The sequence below is a fragment of the Caenorhabditis remanei genome, chromosome IV, assembly GCF_010183535.1.
Source record: "Caenorhabditis remanei strain PX506 chromosome IV, whole genome shotgun sequence".
Classification (NCBI taxonomy): Eukaryota; Metazoa; Nematoda; class Chromadorea; order Rhabditida; family Rhabditidae; genus Caenorhabditis; species Caenorhabditis remanei.
The window spans coordinates 14,302,136-14,320,483 of NC_071331.1; the positions used below are offsets into that span (position 1 = coordinate 14,302,136).

Here is an 18,348-nt window from a genome sequence, read left to right on the forward strand (position 1 = left end):
AATCAATCCGCAAAATTTTAAAATAGAATTGTTTACCATGCCAAGACTTTATTACAATACTTAAAAGTGAGAAAGATTTAGAAAACGATAAGTTTCAATCTGTTTGATGGTTTCTCCTTTTTGTGAAGTTTTCTATTCGGACGACGATTCAACAGATTGACTTCAGCACTTCTCTTCGAACGGAAAGTATCATAAGCGCTTTTATATTTCTTCTCAAGATCATCTTCATCCCAATCATTGTAAATATTCAAATTCGTGCTGTCATCTTGATGTCTATGTTGTTCCTTATGATAATGCTTGTCTTTATGAACATGGAAATGATTCTCCTGTTCAGAAGAACCCTGCAAAATTGATTATTTGTTTTCCGGAAATATAGAGTACCTGTGTATAATCATTAAGTGTTATATCTCCATTTTTCTTGTTTCCTCCGGGAAGAACACTCTTTGCTTTTGATGGAATACTCTTCACACCGTCCAAAACTTTTCCTGGAATACTTGCAACACTGGATACTACTTTTCCAGAAAGAATTGCGGCTCCAGCAGCCATTTTTCCAGGAATACTCTTCAACTTTTTGGCGACTTTTTCAACGAATTTTCCAATGATTCCCTTTTTCTTTCCATTTTTATAATAATCTTTCTGGTAATCGTCATCGGAAGAAGCGGCATGTTCTGAGGACGTTCTCGACGACGAAGAGCCAGAATCAGAATTAGAATCTGAACCAGAATATCTAGAACGAGAATGAGAGGAGACGGGTTCTAAAAGAATTTTTTTCGTTATTGCCTAAAAGAAATAACTCACCGTCTTCGTTTTCCGAACTCCGCTTTCTCTGATTTTTATCCTCATGTTTGCTCTTATAACTATCATCTTCATCATCACTTCCAAAAAAGTAATCATCACTTCTCCAATCTTTTTTCTTAATTTTCTTTTCCTGGCTGTAACTATCTCTGTCATCATCGCTGACCGATTTTCCATTGCTTGATGCTCTGTTATCCTTTCCAAAACCATCATCAATCAAATCTTGGATCTTAGCTTTGACATCATCATAAGAATCAGCAGTTGCCAAGGCGACAAATAGAAATAAGAAGACGAAAATGGCACGCATCAGTACCGTTTATACAGATATTTGATCAAATACCTTCTGTTATATTCACTTTTTGCCCCGTGTACTTTGATTTTCCACCACAATACATTTGAATATTCATCACTAAATTTGAATTGACACGATTCAAAAATCTAAATAAAAGGAGATCATATACCTCCATTCCCTATCAATCCATAAAACAATCAGTGGTTTTCAATCAATATGAGATTCTTCATCGTCGCCCTCTTCTTCTGTTTCATCTCGAACATCTTCGCATGGCATTACGGAGATCAAATCGCTTTGGATGATGATGAATACAGCCCAGAAGCTGTGGCCAATCGTCAGCAAATTGCCAAGGAGTACTTGATCCGTGAGAAGTTCCGTACCAGAATCCGTGAAGCGATTGCTAAAGAAGAACTTGAGCACAAGTATCAACGTGAGAAGATTCGCAAGGCAATGGAGGAATTCAATGATATGTGAATCTTAAATGAAAATGAATAATTTTTGAATCAATAAATCTTGTAACTTCCCTCACTTACTATATTTTCTCTAAAAAATCGGCACCAGTTTTCAAAATTTTCTTATTTCCAAACAACGGGAATCAGTTCAAATCTAGAAAAAATATACTGAAAACTATTGACAAATCTTTACGGACTGAATCTAGGTTTGAAATGAAAACAATGAAATCTGAAAATGTATCTGCGGAAGGATGGGAGACTATTCCTATAGATATTGTCTTTTTAGAACTGTGGTTCCTTGGTTCAAAACAATTAAGTTTTAAGATCAAAACTAGTATAAAATTTTCTTCAATCTCAGAATTTTTGAGGTTGTGTAAAATTCAACTGAACTTTGTGGGGCTGTGAGCTTGGAGAGTCCATGCAACTATATATAGAAGTGAATCCCCGGTCATACACATTCCATTGGTAACTTCTGATTATTTGACCATCTAATGGCAGTCCTTGTTTGCTTTAATAATTGAGAGCGCCCACGCGACAGAAAATAATTTATGAGCTCCCAATTCTCGGAGAAAACAATCACCAGTTTCTAGAAAAAAAGGTTATTTCAGCCTGGCACCTAGTCTCGAAGTTTCAGAACAGCTTGCTATAGAGAAAATATTTATTGAAACGAAATCTTGAAATTTCTAAAATTTAATTATCATTGAAGTCCTCCATAGCTCTGCGAATCTTCTCTCTTTGATACATATGACGAAGTTCTTCTTTGGCAATCTGCTCACGAACACGGGTACGGAACTTCTCACGAATCAAGTACTCCTTGGCAATCTGTTGACGGTTGGCCACAGCTTCTGGATCATATTCATCGTCAGCCAATGCAACACGATCCCCGTAGTGCCATGCGAAGACGTTCGAGATGAAACAGAAGAAGAGGGCGATCATGAAGAATCTCATATTGATTGAAAACCACTGATTGTTTAATGGGTTGATGGAGAATGAAGCAATTGTTCCCCCTTTTATTCAGAATTTTGCATCGTGTCAATTAGCATTCATTGTTCAATATTCTAATTATCTGTGTTAGAAAATCAAAGTACAAGAGAAAGAGATCATGAGTTTTGCACTGTTCAATAATCATATGAGATGATCAGTTCAGAAAGTTCCTTGCATTACTAGTTAGTTCAGGATGAGGAACAATGGGCCGTTTACCTGAATAACTAAATTCAAGAGTTTTGTTTAGTCTAGGAGACATCATTAGCTTTTAAATGACATCACTTTCTTCAGTGATTCTATTCCAGAAGAATATTTGTTTATTTTCGGACAGACACTGGTTTGATGATTGCTAAAAAAGTGCCAAGTTCCGTTTTCAACAATGTTTACAATAGACACACATCATAAAATACGTTTCAACGTTTTTGCAAACATTCATCCATAAAAAAATCCAAAAATGTTCATGTTTTCGAAATATTGATAAGCTGTTCAAACGGTTCCTTGTCGTGTGGGTGTGCCTTATGTCTCATTTTCAGTTCACCCGCCTGTTTAAAGTTCAGCATCACATATGACTCACTGATCACATCTTTTTCGACTGATTCTCTTCATTTTATTACAGGAAAATACCATCTCTACCACTTTCAGTTCACGCACTTTTGGTATCTCTCAGTGTGCTCACCTGTCGTCTAACTGACTGCAAACCGAATCGGAAAAACATGATGATTTGTGTCATCATACAATGAAAAAACTATATAAAGAGCTTCTAGAAAAAGAAAAGTATATCATTTCTCCAATCTAGAAATGGCTCTTTCATATAGTATTATCTTCGCTGCACTCGCCTTCACTGCTGTTGTTATTGCTGGTCCAGGAGGACGTCATGGACATGGAGGCGGTGGATACGGAGGACCACAACTTCCACCATTCCTGCAGAATGTTACTGCTCAAGGAAGACAAGCTTTCATGGCTATTGTAACCAACACGAGCTTGACAATCGCGGAAACTGAAACACAAGTTGACGCCTGGGCAGCTACTTATGGAGTTACGGTATGTTTTTCAAAACTTTTGCTGGATAATGATATAGAAAAAAGAACCTTTTTTAGGTAACGTAAGTTCTCAACAGAACATTCAAAATTATCACCTTAACACGGTTATCTTATGCAAAAATGGAAATCATACTAACAATTTCATGTTTTCAGACTCAAGTGAACGACTTCAAAACTCAAGTGGAAACGAAGCTCAATGAAATCAAGGCTAATGTAACTGCAGTCGTTAACAACTTGCCAACTGTTCAAACTCAACTTGAGGCTATTTTCAACAACAAATCTCAGACAATCATCCAACAATTCCAAGCTATCGGACAACTCGCGCAACAGTATCCAGAAGAAGTTTCTGTTCTTTTCTTCCTTGTTAAGCCAAAGGGAGGATTCGGACAACAAGGACCATTCGGAGGATTCCCAGGAAACAATGGAGGATTCCCTGGAGATAACCAAGGAGGGTTCCCAGGAAACCAAGGAGGAAACAATGGAGGATTCCCTGGAAACAACGGAGGATTCCCTGGAAACAATGGAGGATTCCCAGGTGGAAACAACGGAGGATTTCCAGGAAACCAAGGCGGAAATCAGGGTGGATTCCCAGGTGGTAACCAAGGAGGATTCCCAGGAAACAACGGAGGATTCCAAGGAGGAAACCAGGGAGGAAACCAAGGAGGATTCCCAGGTGGCAACCAAGGAGGCTTCGGAGGATTCGGTGGACAACAGGGAGGACGTGGAGGATTCTAAGCTCACGCGAACTATATTTTGAAAGTTTTGTCTCATATATGTATACACGTAATGAACATTTGTAAAAAAAACCAATGAATAAAACTTTTTGTATAATAAATTTGAAAGAACATAACATAGCAAAACTAGTTTGACCATTCTTACCCATTTCGATAACAGGCCCACACGTTTACTCGAACTGGTGTCAAATGGCTTGAGTACAAAAAAGCTACAATTATATCAAGCGAGCAGAAAACACATGGATTTTCTGTAAATTCTTGTTTTTTTTTCATTAAAACCTCTAATACAGATGCAAGAGTTTTTTTTTCAGATTTTACGGTAAACTCTTTTCACTTTGATTGTAGATACTGTCGTTTCAGGTTTCCAAACATCGTAATTGTTTCGACTCTCAGAAAAGGATGTTTAGTCCTCAATTTGTTGTACGAACAAGAAACATGAGTGTTTCGCAGTTAATTAGAGTAAATTGGGTAACTCTAAAAACAAAAATGTTTGAACGTTTGCACCAAAATTATTCATTTTTACAGACATATCTTTCCATTTCAAGACACAATAATTACTTTCTTCTCAAAAATTTCATAGCCTTCATAACTTCATGTTTCGATTGAATTCCATTGAGAACTTGCTGATTATCTCCTGCACTCGAATTCTCCTTCATTTCTCTGAGCATTTCATCAAAAAGACATCCGAGAGTTTTGAATTCCAGTGGATATTGCTGGAGGAGTGTATCAACTTCATTTGAAATTTCATCCATTGTCAATGTCTGACTATTCAGAATATCTTGATATTTCTTCTCAGCGGACAAAATATTATTGATAACAGACATGTACTTATCCTTGAATTCCTTGAGCTTCTCGAGAACTTTTGTATTGTATTCCTCGAGTTTCTCCTATAAATTATACTTGTTTAATCTAGCATCTTCATTTCAACTTCTCACCGTTAATCCATGTTTCTCCGCCCACAATTTAGTATTTTGTTCTAGTTCAGGAATAGTTTGACTGGAATTTGTGAGGATTGCCATATACTCTTGTTCTGCTTCAGTTGTGAGTTCTGGTGCAGGTGGCAATAATCCAGTTTCAGCAATGACAACAGATAAATCAGCTACGTGGTTTCCAAGAGATTTAGATGAAGCAAAAGTAGTCAAAGCGACAGTTACAAAGATTAGTTTAGAAATAGAAAACATTTTCGAAGAGTCAAACAAAACTCAATGTTTCTGACCAGTGGGTTCATGATATTTATACCAATTCAAGGTCATCTGTATGCACAAATAACACGACATTTTTGTTTTGACATGTTTAGAAATAGCATTTTATTACGAGGAGGGAAGAGGATCTAAACCTTTTTTGGGTTTAGTTTAAACAGTTTTTCCGAATTAAAATTATATTTTATTTGTTCAGCTTACAAATAATTCAGTAAACAAAGAATTAAAATCTGATGGTTTTTTCAGTACCAGAAAACTATAATTTATTCAAAACCGAATAATGGGAACCCAGTAAAGCCAAATAGAGACGAAGACAAGGAAAAAACGGAATAAATTAGAAATAAAACAATGATAGTTTAATTAGAAATGAGATCGATTGGTTCCTCACAAAATCGTTTCCTATGTTCGATTTCTTCTTGAGTTGAACAAGTAACAACTCGAATTCCAGAAAGACATTGGTATTGAAGATATCCGGTTGTAAAGAATGCAAGAAAATAAATTAATTGAGCAATTGCAACCGACGGAAATGCTGAAATCAGGCATGAGGAGGAAGGGCAAGAAACAGAAAACAACTTACTCATGGAATCACAATGAGTATCGATCAAGAAATTATCAAAGTCTTCAAGAGCTGTATTATGTGATAGAATAACAGCTGAAGCTATAAGAACACAGATAACTTGTAGAAGTTGATTCGTTTGAATTATTGCAACAAATATCAGTTTCAGAACAGTAGATATTGTCAAGAGAATAAGGGCAATACGAGATAGTTGAATTACTAAAAAAAAAATTATATTTTGAGAAAACTGAATTAGAACTCACGATGTTTGTCTTGCTCATACTGTAAACAACTGACAACAAACAAACACATGTTATGGACAAATTCCACCGTAACAAGTGGAAAACCAATTATTCGATCCAATTTCGCCGAATGATTGGCTTTTGAGACAAAATTTATTAGCATACATTGAAATAAAGAGTGTGTCATGGTAAGAAGAACGGCACTTCTGAAGAAGACCTGCAAAAAGAATCTGCACGAAGTGGGATTCGAACCCACGCACCCATACGAGTACCAGAACACCCAGAAGATCTCGAACTCGAGACAAGCGTTACGCTTGAGTCTGGCGCCTTAGCACAGGTAAAACGCCAGGGAGTCATGAATGGGCCATCGATGGCTAAAGTGCTATGTGGGCGAAATATGGCCCATCGATGCCCCATATTTGACACATTCACTCACCCATCGGTACCGATGGGTCTAAAATGGATGATGTAAAAAATGTGCCATAAATGGCCCATCTGGATATCCATCGATGACCCATTATTAACACATTGGCGTAAACTCGATTTTTGGGGAATAATTATTTTTCGATGGGTTGTAAATGGCTCATCGATGGGTCATCGTAAACCAGAACGCGTGGTTTGCAGCGTTGGCATTCTGTTTTTCTTTTCACTTTGTCGTTGTTTTACTTAATGTTATCCTTATTTTGTTTTCTTATTCATATTTTCAACTTTCATAATAGAACGAGTTTTCAGAAACTAATCGGGAGGAATGTGAGCGATTTTGATGATAATGGAGTGCGGTTTGAAAGAAAAGGTAGTTTTCAGTTGAGTATATTTATATATGCATAGAATTTAATTCAGAAATCGTGGTGAATTACTGATGACAAAGATAGACCACCTCAAGACGGTTTTGAGTTAAAGAAAAATTGTGAGTTGAGATTTTCAAAAATTCAGTACTTGGTGATGGAGTCTCAAAAATTTGGACTTTTTTGATGTAAAAATGGAAAAAATTCAAGAAACTTTGTCAAAAGTTATATACAGTATCGGTCAATAGGATATGAACTTTGGGCGTTTTCTGTTGAAGTTGTCTAACTTTGAGAGTGTATCATGGCAATACTAATAGTCCCATCAAGGTGATTTTGATGGATCATACAGATCAAGCCTAGAGCTTTATTTTTGTAGTTGACAACTTTTTTGTAAGGAAACTCCTTAGGGAGTTACAAAGTGCTTTCTACGACCGATTTCAGTGCAAAATTGTGCGATTTTTGAGCTGTTGGCTTAAAATACCATAACACTCTAATAGTAAGGGGTGTCCGTATTTTGCACTGAAATCGGTCAATTTGAGGTAGAAATCACTTTGTCGATATGTAACTCCCTAAGCAGTTTCCTTACAAAAAAGTTGTCAACTACAAAAATAAAGCTCCAGGCTTGATCTGTATGATCCATCAAAAATCACCTTGATGGGACTATTAGTATTGCCATGATACACTCTCAAAGTTAGACAACTTCAACAGAAAACGCCCAAAGTTCATATCCTATTGACTGGTACTGCACATAATTTTTGAACAAATTTCTTGAATTTTTTCCAGTTTTACTTCAAAAAAGTCCAAATTCTAGATGCATAACTAAATTTTGATCTGAAAATCGTTCCAATTTAATTTTACTCAATCCACTGTGCTTTCAGAACTCTACATAAATATCAACTTCGACTTCTCCACTACTCCTCCACAACTACTCTTCGAAGAGCTCTTCACCTCTACCCTCTACAACTGTTATAATTAAGTTGTTTCCCTTCATCTTTTTTTGTTTTCTTGTTTTCAATAAATAAAACGCTTTTTTATAAAGCAGCTTTCATATTTTGAAGGGGAATGAAATGGGTAGCCGATGAGCCATCGATGGGTAAGCGCGTGGGTGAAAAATGCCTGAACGCCGATGGGCGTGCGATGGGTCATCAATGGGTCATTTTTGACATCATTTCATGTTCTTCCTACGCCCATTGGCACACCCATTGATGCCCCATAGTTGACATGCTGGCGTTTCTAGACCACTCGGCCATCCGTGCATGAAATCTTACAAATGTTGAGGCAATTTTGCCGTGAGGAAACACTCCGATTCAAAAAAGTGCTAAAACAAGAGGGTTGAGAAATAAACCAATTCGATAACTGAATTTTTTGAACATGATAATTTATACCATTTAGGTCTCCGTCAAGATCTCCTTAATGGGCATAGTCTTCTTTCCAATTCACGAGAGAAGGAAATCAGCGAAAAATTATTTTTCGCTGGCACATGCCTTTTTCGACACCGCAGGTCTCGAAGCGAACGGTAAAAACACCATTTTCTGGTTCCGTGAATCGAAAAAAAGCAGCGAAAAACATTTTTGCTTGCCAAGAATAGGCCCATAACGGACAGCCCATTTGATTTGAGGTGTTGTGACATATTCACTTCCAACTATCCAATAAATGCTAGCAATTGGACTAACCTGTACTATAACAAGGTGATTCATTGACCGTAAAATGGATGTCATCCACTCGCGTCTTGGCGGATTTCGGGGCTGAATCATGTAAATGAAGATTCAGGAAGATTTCAGAATTGAACTTACCCTACAGAAGTTATAGAACGAGTTACCGTAATCATATCTCCATTCTCCATTCAGAAGGCGTCTAAACCAAGGGCCAAGATGTCCAGTACTGTAAGTTCCATCATTCTCTAGTACAGTATAATAATCTGTTCCGTTTGGAAAAGTCTGAAAATAATCTGAGTGAGCATTGCCTAATTTGTTCAGGTTATTTCCATCGAACGACCTGTTTTATAATCGAAATACTATTTCGGGTTTCTGAACCCCTTCAGCTTTTTTGTCACTTTTATCTGCCTCATAAATTTCATGTTTTTTTGTTGGCATTCAACAGGACAGGCAGGACAGAGATCCTGAAGCCATTTTTTTAAACTCGCGGACAATAAACGCCTTCAGCGGAACGGACGCTGTTTTATGGTTTTTCGGAAATGGAATGGTTCGAGAAATCGTTCAAGATTTGTGTTAAAATGGTGTCTGAAGGGCTTATGAAAATAGTATAAGTCAGCGAAAAACGGGATTGGATTATTCCTCTGATGAGAATGCTTATGTTATATTCAAAGATAAAACAGTTCAGAGGAGAGAATAATTTAACATACCTTATAGTTTTCCATGACCCAATAAGTTCTGTTGGAATTCCACGACTCTTCAAGAAAATGTGGATGAGCAGCAAAATAAAGACCAGCGAGAGTTAGACAGGTGGAGAGAGTGAAGAATAACCGACCCATATGATGAGCATCCATTGCAAAATAGGAGTCAATGTCATCGTATTCAGGTGACATAATCTTCATCATTTTCTGGGAAAGAGATGAAATGAAGTAGTGAAATAAGTTAAAATGAAATGAAATGGTGAGTATAGAAGTGCGGAAAGAAAAGGAACGTTTTAAAAGAAGTTGTGTCTTCCAGAAGTCCATGGAAGACTGAGTGCGTTCATAACGATAATGGTTATGAGACAAGGGGATGACGCAAGAGAATTGGAAGAAGAGAAATGGAAAAGAGAAAAAAAAGTTGCCATGGGAAGGAGAAGTACGAGAAGATGAATGGCAGACAGAGAGAGGATACTATTTTAATCATTGAAGACTTGTAAAAAAGGAAAACGGGAGAAAAAAGAATAAAGGAATTTCAATTGAATTACGCATTCTCCAGCATGAGACAAGATCAACATCATTTTTCACGTGTGAAAAAAAGAGACAAACTTGAATATTTTGTAGGATTGTAGGGGATGGATTAGTTTGTGAAATTTCTAGATGAAAAAAATTGTTTTTGATATAAAAATAAATGAATTAAGAGAGCCAAATGCAAGAGAAACTGAATTGAAGATTCCTGTTTTCAAGACAAGTTGCAGAATCCTTCCCAGATACTGTAACCCAGTTGAACGAAACTGAAATTCAAAGTTTTTCATAATAAATTGTTCGTCAACTTCAGATTCCATAAAAGGAAAAGGCGAGAGAATTCTGAAGGTGATCATATGAATGGAGGTTAAAGAAACAAGAACCGATTATGAGAAACCTTTTAGAGTTATCCATCATATTGATACGTTCCGACAGGTGACGTTCAAAAAAAAACAGACGGCGCGGATCGAAGAAGGAAAAGGCGAGAAAGTTCTCATGAAAAGAAGGAATTCATAAGGGGTTAGAGGGTCAAATATCAACGAATCGAAGAAACAAAAGGATGGATTCAATGGAAGATGTTCACATGGAACAAATAAAAATAAAAGATTGTACCAAATTTTTTTTTTGACAGAATTGTTGAAAAAACATGGTTGATATTAATTACTATCTATTAATATTTGAATGAATGCAATATTTCTTTCTTGATTGTCATCCGTTTTCAATTTTATTCCGTTCAAACAGTGTGATTCATTTGAGGAAAAGAGGAGAATGCTCGATTATCCAAGTCATAAAAGTGTGTGTGTGGCATAATCGGTCTACGAAACCATTCACTTTATTCCTCCAGAAGAAGCGACTAAGTCTTCTATCCTCGACGATTTCTGCTTTCATTTCTTTCCTCTCTTCATCGTTTTGCACTTTCTCTCGGGACGTCGTACTTCTTTTGTATTGAATCGTAACCCCGAAACACGAAGAGCGAAACGAAATGCTGATTGGTTTTATTGGTGAACGAGGTGTTTGTAGCGAGAAGAAAAGTAGACGAGAGAGGATATTGTAAATTCAAAAATGAAATGACAAGAGGGCAATCCAATAGACTAGATATGCCTCAGTGACCATGACTAAAAGGATTCGGAAACTGTGAAAACGAATTGAATTTACTTTAAGAAGAAACAAACTGGTATCGATGAAAGCGCATTCTTCGAGATTGATTTATATCTCGAGAGATGCCAAATCTTTTTTTTCATGGAAATGCCATCATCTTTTTGAAGTACAAGAATTGTTTACATTTGAAGAAGAAGAAGAATAAGAAGAGAAGACAACTTTCAGGAAACAAATTATCGGCTTTTGGTTCCGTTTTCAACTTGTTGACCCTTATGATCCGTAGATTTGAATCGGAAGAGGCAACTGGTAAAATAATAATAAAAAACTTCAATTTTAGAATCGAAGGATTTACGAGAAAAGTCAAACGAAAAGCAATTGAATCATCCTAAAGAAAGTTGACGGAATTCCAAAAAACCATAATTGGGTAAGTTTAGAAAAAGAAGAAGATTCGAAAGTTAAAAATCGAAAGTTCAAGTAGAACACCACTTATGAAGTTGGATAAACTCAAACGTCAAATGAATGAATACAATGTAATTTGTTTTGGGCTGCTAACTGGACTCCCTAACTCCTATAACAAATATTAGCATTTTTCGTGAATTGCTTTCATATTCTTTCTTCATTCAGGCCGGAATTCATCTATTCATCTTTTTGATATTGCTACAAGAACCATCACTCCCAGAAGACAGCTGTTAGTTCTTGGTTTGCTGGTCAAGGGAATCCCCAATCGAAACACCAATGAACACTTTCATTCTGATTTTTAAAGGTCTATAGTACAACCCAAATTGTTTACACGTTCATTTTGAAGTGCAAGTTGCAACATATTATTCTAACAAACTCGAGTTGTAACATTTGAACTCAAATAAATAAAACATTCTAACCATCACAATAGTATACGACTTGTTTCTCTTTTCCAGTACTCCTAATGTGCACTCTGTACCTTCTCTGCTCTACTTCACGTGCATTCCTACTTTCAAGTTTATTGCTCTTTGCAGTCATCGTAAATGTCTAATTCATCACTGCTGTCCACTCGAAAGTCCACTTTTATCTCGTAGATGTTTTCTTGATCATTTGATCGTTACGTGACATTCTAGTGTCTTTGAGTTCCTCCTATCTTGACATAAATCCAATTTGCTCGTTCTCTCACTCATCTTTTTGGGAAGGTTGGTCTCTTTCAACCCTTTTTACAATGAGATGGCTACCTTGTAGTCTTGACCATTGTTACATTCGGACCATTCAGACTCGAGAATTATCATCGCTGTCTCTTTTGTTAAGTCTCTTTCTTTCCAACAAAAACATCATTATTTGAATTGAACTAGATGTGTTCCCATATTCAATAACTCGTTTCTTTTTATATTTTCTATTTAAATACATTTCTCAACTTGAGCGCTGATCAAAAACCAAAAAGATGACCTTGACATCTGAATTCATCACCTCTATTTTTATTTTCTTTTGTATCTATCTTCGAAAATCAATCATTGATCTTTGTTATTCGCCCGATTTGGTTATCAAACTTTGTTTGTATCACTCTTCTGCTCTATCTGCGTCTCTCCATTTCCAATTCTGTCTACTTTTCAGACTCCACCCAGTTCTCTTCCGTCTATCATCATGTATCAAGACGATCATATTGGGTAAGAAATCATTCCACTTTTTGACCTAATGTCGTCTCATTATAGTTCGGAGCACTCGACTGCAACTACTAATATTTCACATTTATGTGGTCTACGTATCTCCGAAAGACCACAGAAAACAAGAAAAACTGGTGTTATTTGTACGATTGGACCAGCGTGTAGCGATGTAGAAACACTTCGAAAAATGATTAATACTGGAATGAACATTGCCAGATTGAACTTTTCACATGGAAGTCATGAGGTATGTACGCTCTGTCTAACTCTTATCAAAGAATATATTAACTTTTTTTTAAACTTTTCAGGCTCATGCAGCAACCATCAAAACAATTCGTGAAGCTGCTGAAAATGCTCCATTCCCGGTTGCAATCGCTTTGGACACGAAAGGACCAGAAATCCGAACTGGAATGTTTGCAAATAATGCAAAAGAAGTCCAATTGATAAATGGAAAAAGTATTCGAGTATCTACTGATCCTTCTATGGAATTCTCTGCAACTGCTTCTAATATATATGCTGACTACAAGAACTTGCCAAAAGTTGTCTCACCGGGATCCAGAATTTACATTGATGATGGACTCATCTCTTTGATTGTGGAGACTTGCGAAGAGAATGCAGTTATCTGCACAATTGAGAATGGAGGAGCACTTGGAACAAGAAAAGGAGTCAATCTGCCAGGAACTGTTGTTGATCTACCAGCAGTTACATCCAAGGATATTGAAGATTTGACATTTGGAGTTGAACAAGGTGTTGATATCATTTTTGCATCGTTCATCAGAAACGCAGAAGGAATTCACAAAATCAGACAAGTCTTGGGAGAAAAGTAAGTTATTTTAATTAAATTTTTCTTTAGGTTTCAACTGAATTAGTACCTGTTTTATCCGTTGACGAATCTCGTATTCATTTTGTTGTAATTTCAGAGGGAAACATATTTACATCATCGCCAAAATAGAATCAGAAGACGGAGTCATCAATGCCGATGAGATCATCGAAGCATCTGACGGTGTAATGGTTGCTCGTGGAGATCTTGGAATCGAAATTCCTCCAGAGAAAGTGTTTCTCGCTCAGAAAATGCTCATTGCCAAGTGTAATTTGGCTGGAAAACCAGTGATTTGTGCTACGCAAATGCTGGAGAGTATGATCAGTAAGCCTCGTCCAACAAGAGCAGAATGCAGTGATGTGGCAAATGCCGTTTTGGATGGCGTCGATTGTGTGATGTTGAGTGGAGAAACAGCGAAAGGAGATTACCCAGTGGAAGCATTGGCAATGATGCACAATGTGAGTTTATGTTTTACTTTGTGATTATGATGCAAAGTTATTTTTAAAAATCACGTGATTCAAGGGAAAGAAGAAAAGTATCCGATTACTACTGTCAGTTGAGTTAGTATCTTTGAAAAACGGAAAACAAAAGTTCATAGAACTATTGCAAAAGTTTGAACGAAAAAGAAAAAGGAAATAACAAAAATTGAATCAAAATCAAAATTTTTCCAGATCTGTAAAGAAGCTGAATCCGCTTTCTTCCACCTGAAACATTTCGAAGAGCTTATTCTCCATACCAAAAAACCGACTGGAATGACTCATACAACTGCAATTGCAGCAGTTTCCGCAACTATCACTTGTCGAGCTGTTGCTATTATTCTCATCACTACAACTGGAAGGTAATTTAATAATTTTGAAAAAAATTCCAATTATTCATGTAATTATCACCTCAGAACTGCTCGTTTGTGTTCTCGTTATCGTCCACCAGTCCCAATTATCACCGTTTCTCGCGATGAACGAATTTCTCGCCAGCTTCATCTTCACCGAGGAATTTTCCCAGTCTATTATCCAAGTGAGTTCAATTCCATTTCTATCGTAGATTTTTCACAAATATGTCTGAAACTGGTAAAGTTCTACTTCCTGGTATTGCAGAAGGACGTATCGATGAATGGGACGTTGACGTTGAAGAACGTGTGCAATACGGAGTGAATCTTGGAAAGACACGTGGATTCATTCATGCTGGTGACCCACTTATCGTCATTACTGGATGGAAACAAGGAGCTGGATTCACAAATACAATGAGAATTGTCTTGGCTTCATAATCAACTAGTAACTTATCACTCTTCATGTTTCATAAACCTTCGTTTCAAGTTTCATAAATGTTTTTTATTTTACTTTTTCCCAAGAAAAGAACAACTGACCATCTCGTGCTGGGATATCAAATTGCAGAAAAAACTACAAAGTTTTGAAGTAAAAAACCTTCTGAGGAGGCGGAAAAACGAGGCAGTTGTCTCTTCCTTCTTATCATTTTCATATGGTTTTGCTCTGTTTCCAACACATTCAAAAACATTTTTAGTATATTTTTGTTTTTGCATTTTTCCCGTGTTTTTCTTTGGTTTCATCGTGAGAAAGAAACATATCGAGAACACTGTTTGTTCCTTTTCAGACCACTTCTTCGTCATTCAAAATGAAGAATCTACCAATAATTTCTCTTGTTTTGGTTAGTTTTTTTCTTGAAAATGTAGTGAAAAACATTGAGATTCAAAGGTTTTTGAAATTCCGTTGTTTTTGAGCAATTAGAAAATGTATTTATGAAAGCTCACCATGGAGCATAAAATGTACTTCATATTAGTTTTCTTGTTTTGATTCCGTCATGAAACTTGAACTGATAACATTAACATACAATTAAAATATCACAGTTCTGAAGAAATGAGTATTATGGTGGTTCAACTATGACCAACACCCAAAAGTTTATGCTGATTAAACTTCAACATTTTCAGTTCATCGTTTTCCCGTTGTTCAACACTCGGTCAGTTGAAGAACATCCGAGATATACAGCTGCTCGTTTGACAGATGAATACAGACATGTTCTGGACGGAAAGATAAAATTGGCAGAGAGTCATATTTTCACAGAAGATATAACTGTGGACGATTGTGGAAAAGGAGGAGATTACGGTAGGTCATCTTGAGAACTTTGTAGCTCAGTTAGTTATGATACTTTGCACAGAAATTTACTGGAAGCTCAGAAATTTCTCTCCTAAACCAAGTTTTTCAGATTATCTCTCGAGCAAATTGGAGGCTTTGATTCCAAAACTAGGCCAAGTGGATCTTTCTGTAAAGTTCGCCTATCCAGTTCCATTTACCAACAACACAATTCAATTCTCTGTAGATGAAGTTTTGACTCTTTTGAATGGAGAAACTCAGTCAGGAGAGAAAGCATTCTTTGCTAGAATGGTACGTTTTTAAACTATTATTTTACTCAAAATAATCATAATTTTAGGAAGAGAAGGACGATGACTACAAAATTTACGATATTCGTGTTGTCCCATGTTATCCGAAATAAACCATTCAATATTTTCCTTGTTTCTTTTTTTATGATGAGGCAGGAATAAACTTATTGATGCTTCTTGAAGAACGCATCACTTCATCTTGTTTCATTGAGGACATCCCTCAACATCGATCTCTATCCTATGATGAGAATGTCCGAGAGCAGCCGGAAATATTCGATTTGCAAGAGGCAATTCAAGTAGGAAACACGTTGTTTATACAGTTGACAAGGGCATCTATATTACATGTTACAAACTCAAAATGATCAAGAACGAAAATCGGAAAAGTTTGTTCAATGGCTCTAGACTTTGAACCATTTAATGTTAAATCTTCTGTTTTACTCGGTTATTATTTTTTGAAAACCTCATTTCATTGGATTCAGTTCATTAGGACTGAAAAGAAATTGAAGTCAAGTCATTGGTTTCGAATTTAACTTATATAGAAATGTGTTCTGAACTCTACTGAGTTTTAATTAATAACAATAATTCGTTTTTATTTTCTCACTAGTATCCGGTTAGTTGAAGAAGACACTCACTCCTTTTACTTGTTCCGCAAGTTACTGTAATTTTTCAAGCTGGTATCCATTCTGAATTATTTATATGAAATCGTTCAGTTCTTTCTGAAGTTGTCCTTAATATTAATCTTAATCTTAAGAAAACTATCTTCTCTAGGAAATATTTTTACGAGAGCTTTAAGCCACTTCACTATTCAATATTTCAGTCTGAATATCAAACTACAAACAACAAAAATAACTTAAGATCATGACTTCTGATCAGACAGATACAAAACTGAAACATCTGTTCAAATATACCTCGACATCATCCACGAAACACGTTGTTCTCGTTTCCCGTATCTAACCAATTGACACTTCAGATGAACCAATAAATGTATGAAAAGCATGAAAATGGTGCTTCTTTTGCAATGTAAAAGTTTAAAAAATCAAATGAATCAGTCAATCAAAATATTACTGTAACTTCCGATTTATTATGTTTTCAAAATATTTCATTTTTCAATTTTTTTCTGTTTGTTGTTCATTCGATTTGACTGCACTTTATCAACGTTTTGGAGTGCAACAATAGCTCTCTTATGGTTCAATTTTTGATATATGTCCTGTTTCTTTTGCTCATTTCTCATTTTCAGATTATGTGGTTTATGATAATAGCAGGTTTTGTTATAATTATGAGTATTGCATTTCATATTTTAAACAATCGATTTCATTCAGTTTCTAAATATTTGTTTCCTCAGTCCACGCCCAGCCATTCAATCTGTCCATAGTTTCAAATAAAAAGTCATTGAATCAGTGTCCTCTCGAAAGGTTTTTGTTCGTCCTCGACCTCTGACAGTCATTTACTTATCTATCTTTTCAATCTTTTTCTTTACTCTGAATTCAATTAGATTCAAGTCCAAGATAACTTCTTTTCCATTGTCTTGGTTTTTACCGGTCACCACCAAAGAATCTTTTAAATCTATTCGGCATTGACCCTTTAAAAAGTATAAAGAGGTCTTCCAGTCCCTCAAATTCTCATTCTAAAGGATTGTTGGATGAAAATATTTTTATTTTCTATCAAATTTCCGTAAAGTTTGTTTGTACATCGGTCATCCACCTGATACAACTCTTTCTCTACCATTCAATCCTTTTTATATTTTTCAGTCTGCTTCAAAATGGTCGCAGTGATGCTCCCAACTTCAAGGAAACCAGTGGAACAGAAGAAGCCAACAATCATTGATCAAAACTGGCCATGTTTCGTTATTGCATTCTCAATGGCTACAATCAAACTTCTCTTGTCATATACCGGAATCGAGGACTACAAAGTTCCAGGATTCAGTGAGTTTATTTTTAAAAGTTTACAAATACTGACAAAGAATTGAGATGCGACTGTTACTTTAGTCATCAGAAGAATTGAAATCAAATTAGTAAATGACATTTCTCCAGACGACGTCAACGTATTCTTCCTGATGGAACTCGGTTCAACTCCTCTTGCCATTATTAATCCACGTGTCTGGTTTGCCATGTTCATGTGCTCTCTTGCCTATATGTCTGTTGAGACTGGATATCCAACTGTTGCTATTGTAACTATCGTCTCCATGTTATTCATCGCCTACGCCATGGAATATTCTGATTACAAAAGAAAACAAGAAAATCAGAAGACTGCCGTCTATCAAATTCTTCCACTTGTCGATGAGAAGAAACTGAAAGAGCAGGAAATGATTTGAATGTATAAAGCCCATGAATGATTTCTAATCTGATTGACCAAACTCGAGTGACAATATTTCACAAACCAATGACTTCTTAATTCCATTTTCACTTTTTTGTAATTATATTTAATTTTCGGAGAAAATGCATTGAATAAACCTGCGGTTCTTCTTT

General features: G+C 36.1%; 10 protein-coding genes across 10 annotated transcripts; 6 read left to right on the plus strand and 4 right to left on the minus strand.

Annotated features, from left to right (window-relative positions):
* Positions 1-77: 77 nt before the first annotated feature.
* Positions 78-1,102, minus strand: GCK72_014007 (uncharacterized protein; the record flags this gene model as incomplete). The annotated part of the gene is made up of 3 exons (XM_053730105.1): positions 78-326; positions 382-755; positions 799-1,102. 3 exons carry the CDS (start codon positions 1,100-1,102, stop codon positions 78-80), a joined length of 927 nt encoding a protein of 308 aa, XP_053584877.1.
* Positions 1,103-1,303: 201 nt separating this feature from the next.
* Positions 1,304-1,561, plus strand: GCK72_014008 (uncharacterized protein; the record flags this gene model as incomplete). The annotated part of the gene is made up of 1 exon (XM_003087648.2): positions 1,304-1,561. The coding sequence occupies one exon, from the start codon at positions 1,304-1,306 to the stop codon at positions 1,559-1,561; it is 258 nt and encodes an 85-aa protein (XP_003087696.2).
* Positions 1,562-2,229: 668 nt separating this feature from the next.
* GCK72_014009 (uncharacterized protein) lies at positions 2,230-2,487 on the minus strand (the record flags this gene model as incomplete). The annotated part of the gene is made up of 1 exon (XM_003087823.2): positions 2,230-2,487. One exon carries the CDS (start codon positions 2,485-2,487, stop codon positions 2,230-2,232), a length of 258 nt encoding a protein of 85 aa, XP_003087871.2.
* Positions 2,284-2,496, plus strand: GCK72_014010 (uncharacterized protein; the record flags this gene model as incomplete). Its single annotated transcript, XM_053730106.1, has 1 exon — positions 2,284-2,496. One exon carries the CDS (start codon positions 2,284-2,286, stop codon positions 2,494-2,496), a length of 213 nt encoding a protein of 70 aa, XP_053584878.1.
* An 825-nt stretch (positions 2,497-3,321) lies between these two features.
* Positions 3,322-4,298, plus strand: GCK72_014011 (uncharacterized protein; the record flags this gene model as incomplete). Its single annotated transcript, XM_003107671.2, has 2 exons — positions 3,322-3,564; positions 3,717-4,298. 2 exons carry the CDS (start codon positions 3,322-3,324, stop codon positions 4,296-4,298), a joined length of 825 nt encoding a protein of 274 aa, XP_003107719.2.
* A 553-nt stretch (positions 4,299-4,851) lies between these two features.
* On the minus strand, positions 4,852-5,478 carry GCK72_014012 (uncharacterized protein; the record flags this gene model as incomplete). Its single annotated transcript, XM_003107971.2, has 2 exons — positions 4,852-5,184; positions 5,233-5,478. The coding sequence occupies 2 exons, from the start codon at positions 5,476-5,478 to the stop codon at positions 4,852-4,854; spliced, it is 579 nt and encodes a 192-aa protein (XP_003108019.2).
* Positions 5,479-5,852: 374 nt separating this feature from the next.
* On the minus strand, positions 5,853-9,636 carry GCK72_014013 (uncharacterized protein; the record flags this gene model as incomplete). The annotated part of the gene is made up of 6 exons (XM_053730107.1): positions 5,853-6,025; positions 6,074-6,271; positions 6,316-6,511; positions 8,753-8,824; positions 8,873-9,016; positions 9,442-9,636. The coding sequence occupies 6 exons, from the start codon at positions 9,634-9,636 to the stop codon at positions 5,853-5,855; spliced, it is 978 nt and encodes a 325-aa protein (XP_053584879.1).
* Positions 9,637-12,657: 3,021 nt separating this feature from the next.
* GCK72_014014 (uncharacterized protein) lies at positions 12,658-14,755 on the plus strand (the record flags this gene model as incomplete). The annotated part of the gene is made up of 7 exons (XM_003107944.2): positions 12,658-12,680; positions 12,726-12,921; positions 12,983-13,497; positions 13,595-13,952; positions 14,166-14,332; positions 14,387-14,505; positions 14,586-14,755. 7 exons carry the CDS (start codon positions 12,658-12,660, stop codon positions 14,753-14,755), a joined length of 1,548 nt encoding a protein of 515 aa, XP_003107992.2.
* A 630-nt stretch (positions 14,756-15,385) lies between these two features.
* GCK72_014015 (uncharacterized protein) lies at positions 15,386-15,996 on the plus strand (the record flags this gene model as incomplete). The annotated part of the gene is made up of 3 exons (XM_003107951.2): positions 15,386-15,608; positions 15,709-15,887; positions 15,934-15,996. The coding sequence occupies 3 exons, from the start codon at positions 15,386-15,388 to the stop codon at positions 15,994-15,996; spliced, it is 465 nt and encodes a 154-aa protein (XP_003107999.2).
* Positions 15,997-17,642: 1,646 nt separating this feature from the next.
* GCK72_014016 (uncharacterized protein) lies at positions 17,643-18,194 on the plus strand (the record flags this gene model as incomplete). Its single annotated transcript, XM_003107821.2, has 2 exons — positions 17,643-17,805; positions 17,914-18,194. 2 exons carry the CDS (start codon positions 17,643-17,645, stop codon positions 18,192-18,194), a joined length of 444 nt encoding a protein of 147 aa, XP_003107869.1.
* Between the last annotated feature and the right edge of the window lie 154 nt (positions 18,195-18,348).